The 13,615-nt window shown below is 45.2% G+C and overlaps 1 protein-coding gene across 3 annotated transcripts in view; it reads right to left on the bottom strand.

Moving 5' to 3' along the window:
* Positions 1–13,615, bottom strand: part of MICU1 (mitochondrial calcium uptake 1) — a 381,583-nt gene that overhangs the window by 308,187 nt on the left and 59,781 nt on the right. For all 3 annotated transcript variants that reach the window (XM_053691920.1, XM_053691919.1, XM_053691921.1), the window contains exons 3-4: positions 12,925–13,090; positions 2,058–2,220 (exon numbers count right to left, since the gene is read on the bottom strand). In XM_053691920.1, the coding sequence (XP_053547895.1) occupies positions 2,058–2,220; positions 12,925–13,090 (329 nt within the window). The remainder of the gene's footprint in view (positions 1–2,057; positions 2,221–12,924; positions 13,091–13,615) is intronic.

Raw genomic sequence — 13,615 nt, 5'->3', positions numbered from 1 at the left:
TGTCATTAGACCACACCCCTTCTCATTACAGAGATGCACATCACCTAATATGCTTAATTGGTAGTAGGCTTTCGAGCCTATACAGCTTGGAGTAAGACAACATGCATAAAGAGGATGATGTGGTCAAAATACTCATTTGCCTAATAATTCTGCACTCCCTGTACATCACACACACAGCAGTACTACATATACATCACACACACAGCAGTACTACATATACATCACACACACAGCAGTACTACATATACATCACACACAGCAGTACTACATATAAATCACACACACAGCAGTACTACATATACATCACACACACAGCAGTACTACATATACATCACACACACAGCAGTACTACATATACATCACACACACAGCAGTACTACATATACATCACACACAGCAGTACTACATATACATCACACACACACACAGCAGTACTACATATACATCACACACACACACAGCAGTACTACATATACATCACACACACACACAGCAGTACTACATATACATCACACACACACACAGCAGTACTACATATACATCACACACAGCAGTACTACATATAAATCACACACACAGCAGTACTACATATAAATCACACACACAGCAGTACTACATATACATCACACACAGCAGTACTACATATAAATCACACACACAGCAGTACTACATATACATCACACCTAGGTTTAGCTTTCAACAAAGAATACTAAGAAAACAAAGCAAAATTGATGATAAAAGTAAATTGCAAAGTTGTATAAAATTGCATGCCCTATGTGAATCATGAAAGTTTCATTTGGACTAGACTGTTCCTTTAATCATGTTCCTTTACCTTAAAGGGGCATACAATTTAAAAAAGAAAATGCTCTAATGTGCAACTCTGAACATGATTAAACACTATGGTAGCTGGCTGAACACATCTAGCAAATGACAAGATATATACGCGTGTAGCCACCAATCAGCAGCAAGTTACCAGCAATGCATTATTGAGTCTACCTAGGTATGATTTTCAACAGGAAACCAAGAGAATAATGTCAGTTTAATAGCAATAAAATAAAAAATCTCTTATTTTCTTTCTAAATCTTGAAAGTTTAATTTTGACTTTCATGACCCTTTAATAAATTCCCTTTAACGCAGCATATCAAGATGGAGAATTTGAACCAGATTAGGTAGCTGCACTGGTGTTACAAATACACAATGCCCTCTGGTTAAATCAATTAGGAACATGCAGTGAATCTGTCATTTTATGGTGTAAATTTTACTAAAACCTTTCACCTATGGTTATCCTGGCAACACCAACACAGTCGCCAACAACACAGTGTCACCAACAACAGTCGCCAACAACAGTGTCACCAACAACAGTCGCCAACAACACAGTGTCACCAACAACAACAGTGTCACCAACAACAGTCGCCAACAACACAGTGTCACCAACAACAGTAGCCAACACCACAGTGTCACCAACAACAACAGTGTCACCAACACAGTCGCCAACAATACAGTGTCACCAACAACAGTCGCCAACAACACAGTGTCACCAACAGTCGCAAACAACAGTATCACAAACAGCAGTCGCCAACAACACAGTGTCACCAACAACAGTGTCACCAACAACAACAGTGTCACCAACAACAACAGTGTCACCAAAAACAACAGTGTCACCGTTACTGACTGTTCCTCTTGGAAAGATGTTGTGTTATTCCATCCTGAACACTTTATCATCTTCTCCTTTTCCTCCCCTTACCCTCATGTGACTTTACAGGCTATGTAACCAGCGGGAGGCACAAGAAGGGTACACACACAGGAACACTACAAGTACTACCAGGGAAATGGTTATGCAAAGACTGGCTAAACTCTGCCCTAGAATACTGCTGCCCTTATCACATGCATCCCTAAGCCGGAACCTTGTTGGCTTAAGCACTCACAGCTTTGATATCAGCTCCATTACATACGGAAGAGAATACAACAGCCCAGGCAAATCACTCATCACTAAAGGAGACTATTCTGATCCAGGGTACAAGACAGATGGGGGAAAAACGTGCAGCGCTCACACTTACTTTCAGGCTGTTTCTCGTTGGGTGTGATTGACCTTACAAAGTCCTGTGGGGTCATAAACACCTCAGACTCTCCGGTCTCGTGGATCACTTTCAGAGTCGCAAAGTATCGGAAGATTTTGTCTGGCGTGGAATAGGCCCTGATTCTGTTCTCATATTCCATCACCTGCAATAACAAAACAAAAGTGCTGAAGCCGTAATATCTTCTGCACTCATTTTACTCCCCCAAACCCACAAAACATGAATTATAGACATTATGTGCTGGTATTTCAATTCAGGGCTGTTTGTGGAGTAAGACCGATATGCTACAGGGTTTTTGTGTGACCGGCAACTACAGTATCATTCCTTATTCTCATCTACGTGAAATGTAATTCCAGCTCAAACATCATAAGCACTGCTTGACTATCTATTTCTGACATAGGTATAGTGAATGCCATCTGCCTTTTTAATTAAAATGATTTACACTTAGCTGCTAGTAATTGTTCATAAAAGCAGACTTTCCCTTTGTAACTCTATAAATCACCTAGATGTACACACGTGAGTAACAAGATCCTGGTTATTTGGGCATCTAAAACAATGGTATTTACTGGGTTTGCAGTGTTTCAATTGTAAGTGCAGTAACAGCTGTGATAAAAACAAGGAGAAAGTGCAGTTGTATCAAAACGTCTTACGTTCTGTAGCACAGGACCCCTCAAACATGAGAGAATACCGGAATACACATATTGTTCTGCACCGAGTAAAAGTACTTCTCACTAAGCTGAATACAACCGTCAGAGATCACCCATAACATTCAGATCTTCAAAACCACAGACACAGCTGTTAGGGACACAGCTGTTTTCCTGCAACTTCATCGTATTGCAAAGAGCATTAAGAGTGAAACTAAATCTCTTCGAGACAACACAGCATATTGAGAAAAGATATTATTGAAAAAGGTCATGGAAAATTGTGCACCTCAGAATGCTCTGGTTATCAGTAAACTGGAGCTTTAGGTTTATACTTATGGCAGTTAATTCTCAATTATAGCCTAAACCATTATACACACTTTTTACAATTACACACAAGATAGAACTGCACATACATGACACGCAGCAGTACTGCACATACAGGACGACACGCAGCAGTACTGCACATACAGGACGACACGCAGCAGTACTGCACATACAGGACGACACGCGGCAGTACTGCACATACAGCATATATAAGACACGCAGCAGTACTGCACATACAGGACGACACGCGGCAGTACTGCACATACAGCATATATAAGACACGCAGCAGTACTGCACATACAGGACGACACGCAGCAGTACTGCACATACAGGACGACACGCAGCAGTACTGCACATACAGGACGACACGCAGCAGTACTGCACATACAGGACGACACGCAGCAGTACTGCACATACATGACACGCAGCAGTACTGCACATACATGACACGCAGCAGTACTGCACATACAGGACGACACGCAGCAGTACTGCACATACAGGACGACACGCAGCAGTACTGCACATACATGACACGCAGCAATACTGCACATACAGGACGACACGCAGCAGTACTGCACATACATGACACGCAGCAGTACTGCACATACAGGACGACACGCAGCAGTACTGCACATACAGGACGAAACTCAGCAGTACTGCACATACAGGACGACACGCGGCAGTACTGCACATACAGCATATATAAGACACGCAGCAGTACTGCACATACAGGACGAAACGCAGCAGTACTGCACATACAGGACGACACGCGGCAGTACTGCACATACAGCATATATAAGACACGCAGCAGTACTGCACATACAGGACGACACGCAGCAGTACTGCACATACAGGACGACACGCAGCAGTACTGCACATACAGGACGACACGCGGCAGTACTGCACATACAGCATATATAAGACACGCAGCAGTACTGCACATACAGGACGACACGCGGCAGTACTGCACATACAGCATATATAAGACACGCAGCAGTACTGCACATACAGGACGACACGCGGCAGTACTGCACATACAGGACGACACACAGCAGTACTGCACATACAGGACGACACGCAGCAGTACTGCACATACAGGACGACACGCAGCAGTACTGCACTTACAGGACGACACGCAGCAGTACTGCACTTACAGGACGACACGCAGCAGTACTGCACATACAGCATATATAAGACACGCAGCAGTACTGCACATACAGGACGACACGCGGCAGTACTGCACATACAGCATATATAAGACACGCAGCAGTACTGCACATACAGGACGACACGCGGCAGTACTGCACATACAGGACGACACACAGCAGTACTGCACATACAGGACGACACGCAGCAGTACTGCACATACAGGACGACACGCAGCAGTACTGCACTTACAGGACGACACGCAGCAGTACTGCACTTACAGGACGACACGCGGCAGTACTGCACATACAGGACGACACGCAGCAATACTGCACATACATGACACGCAGCAGTACTGCACATACAGGACGACACACAGCAGTACTGCACATACAGCATATATAAGACACGCAGCAGTACTGCACATACATGACACGCAGCAGTACTGCACATACAGGACGACACGCAGCAATACTGCACATACAGGACGACACGCAGCAATACTGCACATACATGACACGCAGCAGTACTGCACATACAGCATATATAAGACACGCAGCAGTACTGCACATACAGCATATATAAGACACGCAGCAGTACTGCACATACAGGACGACACGCAGCAATACTGCACATACATGACACGCAGCAGTACTGCACATACAGGACGACACGCAGCAGTACTGCACATACAGCATATATAAGACACGCAGCAGTACTACATATACATCACACACAGCAGTACTACATATATCACACACAGCAGTACTGCATATACATCACACACAGCAGTACTACATATACATCACACACACAGCAGTACTACATATACATCACACACAGCAGTACTACATATACATCACACACAGCAGTACTACATATACATCGCACACAGCAGTACTACATATACATCACACACAGCAGTACTACATATACATCACACACAGCAGTACTACATATACATCGCACACAGCAGTACTACATATACATCGCACACAGCAGTACTGCATATACATCACACACAGCAGTACTACATATACATCACACACAGCAGTACTACATATACATCACACACAGCAGTACTACATATACATCACACACACAGCAGTACTACATATACATCACACACAGCAGTACTACATATACATCACACACAGCAGTACTACATATACATCACACACAGCAGTACTACATATACATCACACACACACACAGCAGTACTACATATACATCACACACAGCAGTACTACATATACATCACACACACAGCAGTACTACATATACATCACACACAGCAGTACTACATATACATCACACACAGCAGTACTACATATACATCACACACACACACAGCAGTACTACATATACATCACACACAGCAGTACTACATATACATCACACACACAGCAGTACTACATATACATCACACACAGCAGTACTACATATACATCACACACAGCAGTACTACATATACATCACACACAGCAGTACTACATATACATCACACACAGCAGTACTACATATACATCACACACACACACAGCAGTACTACATATACATCACACACAGCAGTACTACATATACATCACATACACACACAGGAGATATTGCAATCATGACAGTGAACAAAGAAAATATATAAAAACACTGATGCTACTTGGTTTTAATTCCAAACATTTTTAGAAGTTTGTTTACACTTACATATTGGTGATGAGAAACATATCAACGTGCTAAGCATAGACAGGTCTACAATTTTTTTTCAATAACACTTACATGGTAAATTGATTACTCATGTAATGTTTTCCTTAGCTGAACAACATATTAAATGACTATAAACCATTTGTTGCAGGTTCACATACGGCACATAACAATTTGCTCTCTAGCCCAGAGGTTTAGGAAGTTTGTGATGTTCACATTATCGGCACAGGTCAGAGAGCCTCTGAGGAAGTGACCCAGGACATAAATGTTACAGACACTTGTGAGCTTTTGTCACTTGGCAAGTCACAGTAATGCACAAGTCACAGCTGGGAGTCCGACATCGCTTACAAACCTAATAATGCAGCTAAATGATAACAATAAAAATAGAAAGAGACAGCGGCACTTTAGGCAACTACCAGCAAACAGACCAAGTCGCTGTCATAGAAAGGATTTTTCTCTCCATTAAGAAGAAGTCTTAAAAACTAAATCTGTCTCTCTACACAACACCCTGCAGGGATAAACTGCTCCCCTCCCTACACAGCCGTCAATGAAGACATGTTGGTTTAGGAATATGATTTGGAAATAGCAGTATACAACAAAAGTGAGTACACACCTGTGAGAAATTACTTAAAGGGACAGTTTACTCCAAAATGTTGTATTATTTAAAAAACATAAATTATGCTTACCCATCGTGGGGAAGAGAGTCCACAGCCTCAATCATTACTTTTGGGAAATAAGAACCTGACACCCCAACCAAAGGCTTAAATACCTCCCCCACTCCCCTCATTCCCAGTCATTCTGCCGAGGGAAAAAGGAACAGTAGGAGAAATATCAGGGTATAAATGGTGCCAGAAGATAAATTAAATTTAGGTCCGCCCACTGGAGTTAGCCTGAAGATAGAACTTTAAGGCCCGAACCACATCCAGATTATGAAGTAACCTCTCATTAGAAGAAGGGTTACGACACAAAGAAGGAACAATTATTTCCTGATCGATGTTACGGTTAGACACCACCTTGGGAAGAAACCCCAAACCAGTGCGAAGAACAGCTTTATCTGCATGAAAGACCAGATAAGGAGGCTCGAATTGCAAGGCAGCCAGCTTAGATACTCTGCGTGCTGATGCAATGGCCAACAGAAAGAAAACATTCCAGGACAGAATCTTAATGTCAATAGAATGCATAGGCTCAAACGGAACCCTCTGCAATACCTTAAGGACCAAGATTAAGCTCCATGGGGGAGCAGCCTGCCTAAAGACAATGCAGTCAGTCTCAGAGAAACGAGATTTTGATGTTGAAAGGGACCCTGTTCCAGCAGATCCCTTTGACAGGGTAACCTCCATGGCGGAGAGGATGACATCCCCACCAGATCCGCAAACCACGTCCTCCGCAGCCACGAAGGCGCAATCAGGATGGCCGAAGCTCGCTCCTGCTTGATGCGTGCCAGTACACGAGGCAGAAGTGGTAACGGTAGAAAAATGTAAGCTAGGCTGAATCCCCAAGTCACCACTAAGGCATCTATCAGCTCATCAGCTCTGCCTGGGGATCCCTCGACCCGAATCGGGGTAGCTTGCAATTGAGTCTGGACGCTATGAGATCTATCTCCGGCGTTCCCCTTCTGAGACAAATCTCTGCAAACACTTTGGGGTGAAGAGACCATTCCCCCCGGATGGAAGGATTGCCTGCTGAGAAAGTCCGCTTCCCGGTTGTCCACACCTGGAATGTGGATCGCTGAGAGCGAGTAGCTGTGGGACTCTGCCCACTCCAAAATCTGAGACACCTCCCTCATTGCTAGGGAGCTCCTCGTTCCCCCCTGGTGGTTGATGTAAGCCACTGAGGTAATGTTGTCGGTCTGGAATCTGATAAAGCTGAACAACCCTAGAGGAGGCCACGCCTTCAGAGCATTTTAAATTGCTCAAAGTTCCAGAATATTTATCGGAAGGAGAGACTACTCCCGGGTCCATTTTCCTTGTGCCAATCTGGCAACCTAAACAGCTCCGCATTCTGCCAGACTCACATCCGTGGTCACAATCCCCCAGGACGGTCTCAGGAAGGATGTCCCCAGTGACGGATACTCTGAACGGATCCACCAAGATAGGGATTCCCTGGTCCGAGCATCTATGGATATCCGCTGTGATAGATCTGAATGAACGCCGTTCCACTGTCTCAACATGCACAATTGAAGAGGCCTGAGATGGAACCTGGTAAAAGGGATGGCGTCTATGCTGGAAACCATGAGCCCGATCACCTCCATACACTGAGCCACCGAAGGGCAAGACAGGTGGACGCAATCTTCCTGCGTCGTTGCTCTGTGAGAAAAATTTTCATGGACATAGAGTCTATTATCGTGCCCAGGAACTCCACCCTGTTGCTGGGAACCAGGGAACTCTTTCCTGAGTTAATCTTCCAACCGTGAGATTGGAGCAATAAAAGAAGAGCCCTTGAATGATCCTCTGCGAGGCTGAATGACGGCGCCTGGACTAGGATGTCGTCTAAATAGGGCGCCACAGCAATGCCCCTGGATCTGGCCACTGCAAGAAGCGCCCCCAGAACCTTTGTGAAGACTCTCGGGGCTGTCGCCAGGCTGAAGGGAAGGGCCAATCTTAGGAACTTGAAGTGGTCCCTGTGAATTGGAACATGAAGGCAAGCATCCTTCAAATCAATTGTCGTCATGAACTGTCCCTCTTGAACTAGGGGCAGAATAGATCTGATCATTTCCATTTTGAACGATGGAACAGCCAGAAACTTGTTTAAACACTTTAGGTCCAGAATTGGGTGGAACGTGCCCTTCTTTGGAACCACACAGAGATTTGAATAGTACCCTAGACCCCTTTCTGCTCAGGGTACAGGTACGATAACACCTAGAGAGGAGAGATCCCTCACACAATCTAGAAAGGCCTCTCTCTTTTCTGGTCTTGAAGACAGGTTTGACAGGAGGAATCTGCCCCTAGGCGGATTGGACCTGAACCCTATCCTGTAACCCCGGGGCGACAACCTCCAGACCCCAAGGGTCCTGAACGTCCTGCAACCAGGGGCCTTGTCCGTGCAAAAGTGACGAAAACTAGATACTTTAGGCTTCGCCTTCTTATCCTGCGGTAGGAAAGCTCCCTTGCTTCCCGTAACCGTGGATATGATCAAATCCAATCCTGGACCGAACAGAATCTTTCTTTGAAAAGGCAGGGACAACAGCCTCGACTTAGAGGTCATGTCCGCAGACCAAGACTTTAGCCACAGAGCCCTGCGAGCTAAAACGGAGAGTCCTGAAACCATTGCATTCAGGCGTCACAAATGAAAGAATTGGCGACCTTCAACGCCTTAATCTTATCCTGTATCTCGTCGATGGAAGTCTCCCTCTTGACCATATCACACAGGTATTCACACCAATATGTCGCAGCTTCGGCAACCGCGGATACAGCCGCTGCCGGTTGAAAAACAAACCCGCGTGTTGAAACATTTTCCTTAACATGTTTTCCAACTTTTTATCCATGGGCTCTTTAAACGACGAACTATCCTCGAGAGGAATAGTTGTCCGCTTTGCGAGCGTAGAGATGGCACCATCCACCTTAGGGACAATTCCCCACAGCTCGAGCTGAGAGTTCGGAACGGGGAACAGTTTCTTAAAGGAAGAAGGGGAAAAGGAAGAACCTAATCGCTCTCATTCATTCTTCATAATATTAGCCATCTTAACAGGAACCGGCAAGGTCTGAGGCACCACCCTGTCCTCGTAAACCTTATCAAGCTTAGGAATCAAAGGTCGCTCCGGAAGCTTCGTTTCCGGAACCTCCAGAGTAGCAAGCACTTGCTTCAGCAAAAAGCGCAAATTCTCCATCCTAAACCTAAAGTCAGGCTCCTCCGCAGCTGGAGGATGAGATGGCACGGACTCCGACCCAGAAGGAGCCTCCTACGAAGAGTCGGAGTGGGCCTCGTCATCGTATAAAGCCTCTGATATCTCCATAGGCGTAGACAAACCCTGGGCCGGGCCGCCATGATACGTCCTACGCTTGCGCTTAGCAGAATGTGGCAAGGCATGGATCACTTTTGATACCGCCGTTTACAGTTGATCTGCAAAATCAGACAGCCAACAAATGTCTCCCATAGGAGTAATGGTTGGACCATGGGGCGCTGCATGTGCACTCGGAGATGAAAGCAGGGAACGCACCTCACGGGACGGGGAGCCCTCAGAGGTGGACGGCTCAGTAGTACTAGACATCCCTTTAGTTTTAGATGTCGCAGGCATGTGGAACATAGTTGAGCAGGCTGATCTACAAGAACCCCCTCAATAAACACAGGAATGAGACTTTGTTAAAGAGGGAGTACCCTCTAACGCGTCAGAGTCCTCCATAGCTTGCGCTTTTATTATGGACTAGACTAGCTTAAAAAACAGGCACCTTTATACCTCTAATGGCCGGGGCACTCACCACCTCCTATGACCCAGACTACAGAAACTGCTTTGTCCCCTATGCCGCTGATCAACAGAGGATGTGAAAACTCACACCCGGTCACCTGGGATGCCTCTGTGATTACCTTGTATCTAAGTTTCTGCAAACTGCCCCTTATCTCAGTGCTATTTACAGACTTGCATTTTAGCCAATTAGTTCTGACTCATGAAAAACTCCACGGGAAATGAGCACAATGCTATCTGACACATGAACTAGCACTGTCTAGCTTTTTAAAGCTAATAAAATGCATAAGAGGAGATAAGAGGAGGCCTGTAGTGGCTTAGAAACAGGCAGGCATTTAGAGGTTTAAAGGTTATAAAGTATATTAATATAACAATGTTGGTTGTGAAAAGATGGGGAATGGGTAGTAAAAGGAATTATCTATCTTTTTTTAAAAATAAAAGAATTGTGAGTAGACTGTCCCTTTAAATGTCAAATGATTGAAAATTGTACCCCCTTACAGTAATTGCACTGCTTCCAAAGTTTTACAGTAGGATATTTGATCTAAAACAGTTTAGATTTACTATATTAAAAATGTATGGCCCCACAGCGGGAACTCAAAGCAACAAAAGTCAGTACCTTTCTTTACTGAGATTGAAATCTTTTTTTTTCCAATACTTAGTATGTCACCTTTATTTTTGATGACAATCGTCCTTGGCATGGAGGATACTATTGGTGAACAAATTTATGGAGATGTTCTGCCATTCTTCCGAGACAATTTGTTTCAGCTGCTCTATCTTCCACTTTAAAATACCCCAAAGGTTTTTTATTGGATACAAGTCAGGTGACATACTTGCCCAGGTCATAGTTTTCACCTTTTTCTTCTTTAGACAGTGTTTTGTGATTTTGGCAGTGAGTCTGGATTATTATCATACTGGAATATTCCTCTACTGCTTCTTGAGACTGGGAGTCATCTTGTCAGCCAGTAATTTAGTATATCCACAGGCATTGATGGTGCCATCTATAAATGTCATCTACCCAGCACCTTCTGTACTCATGCAGCCCCACATCCTCACACTCCCACCTTCGTGCTTCACTGTTGATAGTCCTGGTCAGGTTCACGCCAAACATGCTGGACCCCATCTGAGCCGAACAAATCCCAATATTCATCAGGCTTCTTTCAATGCTGTTTAGCAAAGTTTATTCTTGAAGTTTTGTGCTGATGAGCAATGGTTTTGTCTTGGACGTTGTCCATAGAGGTTGACATTATACATTGTATTTCGTCCTGTCTGAGCAGTAACAGAAACTCAAATTTCCATTGATATCTCCTGTGCCAAGTCTGAAGCACTTGCCCTTTCTTTTTTCAGAGCTAGATTGCACACAGCACAGTAGCGGTCTGGGAGATAACCTCGCACACAGCACAGTAGCGGTCTGGGAGATAACCTCGCACACAGCACAGTAGCGGTCTGGGAGATAACCTCGCACACAGCACAGTAGCGGTCTGGGAGATAACCTGGCGCACAGCACAGTAGCGGTCTGGGAGATAACCTGGCACACAGCACAGTAGCGGTCTGGGAGATAACCTGGCACACAGCACAGTAGCGGTCTGGGAGATAACCTGGCACACAGCACAGTAGCAGTCTGGGAGATAACCTGGCACACAGCACAGTAGCGGTCTGGGAGATAACCTGGCACACAGCACAGTAGCGGTCTGGGAGATAACCTGGCACACAGCACAGTAGCGGTCTGGGAGATAACCTGGCACACAGAACAGTAGCGGTCTGGGAGATAACCTGGCACACAGCACAGTAGCGGTCTGGGAGATAACCTGGCACACAGCACAGTAGCGGTCTGGGAGATAACCTGGCACACAGCACAGTAGCGGTCTGGGAGATAACCTCGCACACAGCACAGTAGCGGTCTGGGAGATAACCTCGCACACAGCACAGTAGCGGTCTGGGAGATAACCTGGCACACAGCACAGTAGCGGTCTGGGAGATAACCTGGCACACAGCACAGTAGCGGTCTGGGAGATAACCTGGCACACAGCACAGTAGCGGTCTGGGAGATAACCTCGCACACAGCACAGTAGCGGTCTGGGAGATAACCTGGCACACAGCACAGTAGCGGTCTGGGAGATAACCTCGCACACAGCACAGTAGCGGTCTGGGAGATAACCTCGCACACAGCACAGTAGCGGTCTGGGAGATAACCTCGCACACAGCACAGTAGCAGTCTGGGAGATAACCTCGCACACAGCACAGTAGCGGTCTGGGAGATAACCTGGCATACAGTACAGTAGCGGTCTGGGAGATAACCTCGCACACAGCACAGTAGCGGTCTGGGAGATAACCTTGCACACAGCACAGTAGGGGTCTGGGAGATAACCTGGCACACAGCACAGTAGCGGTCTGGGAGATAACCTCACACACAGCACAGTAGCGGTCTGGGAGATAATCTCGCACACAGCACAGTAGCGGTCTGGGAGATAACCTCGCACACAGCACAGTAGCGGTCTGGGAGATAACCTCGCACACAGCACAGTAGCGGTCTGGGAGATAACCTTGCATACAGCGCAGTAGCGGTCTGGGAGATAACCTCGCACACAGCGCAGTAGCGGTCTGGGAGATAACCTCGCATACAGCACAGTAGTGAACGCACCTTCCGATCCCTGAAGCCAGTCCGTGGTTTCTTCTTTTTTGCTTCTGGCTGCTGTTCTTCATCACTTGACTCTACAACCTGGTCCTCTAGGCTCTCCTCGTCCTCTTTCTCTTTTCTGCCGGACTCTTGTCTCAAGTTGTGTTTTACTTGTGCTTCTGCGTTAGCTCTATAAGAAACCGCAAGAAGTTAGTGAAGACTGCAGAACAGCGCAGTTCTTTGACATAACTGATAAAAATTTATATTTGTAACTTTGAATAACTATAAGGAGCAATTTACTCTACATTCTTTGTGACTTATTTCTCAACTAATAGATTAGCCAGGAGCCAGTAACTTATAAATAAAGCTAAATCCACTAATATTTCTAATAACAATCCGGCTACAGGGTATGTTCCAAATTCTATAAATAAAAGAGCTGAGGAGATGTCTAACAGGGCAAATAGCAGCAATACATGTGAGTAATGGCAGTCACTATATACATATATTCATATTAAATGTAAATTATATGTTTATTATTGAAATAAATGGATAAAAAGTATTTTAAAGGGATATGGTGCATAAGGTATTTGACTGGGAAGGACTCAAAGGTGAGTGCGTGAGTGTGCGTATGTGTGTATGTGTATGTATGTATATATATATATATATAAAGTTAATATAGCAATAAAGTGAGTCGCACTATTGATTTTGTTTCCCA

This window comes from Bombina bombina, chromosome 9, assembly GCF_027579735.1.
Source record: "Bombina bombina isolate aBomBom1 chromosome 9, aBomBom1.pri, whole genome shotgun sequence".
Classification (NCBI taxonomy): domain Eukaryota; kingdom Metazoa; phylum Chordata; class Amphibia; order Anura; family Bombinatoridae; genus Bombina; species Bombina bombina.
The sequence above is the reverse complement of the archived record's forward strand: the minus strand, read 5'-3'. Positions and strand labels throughout refer to the sequence as shown.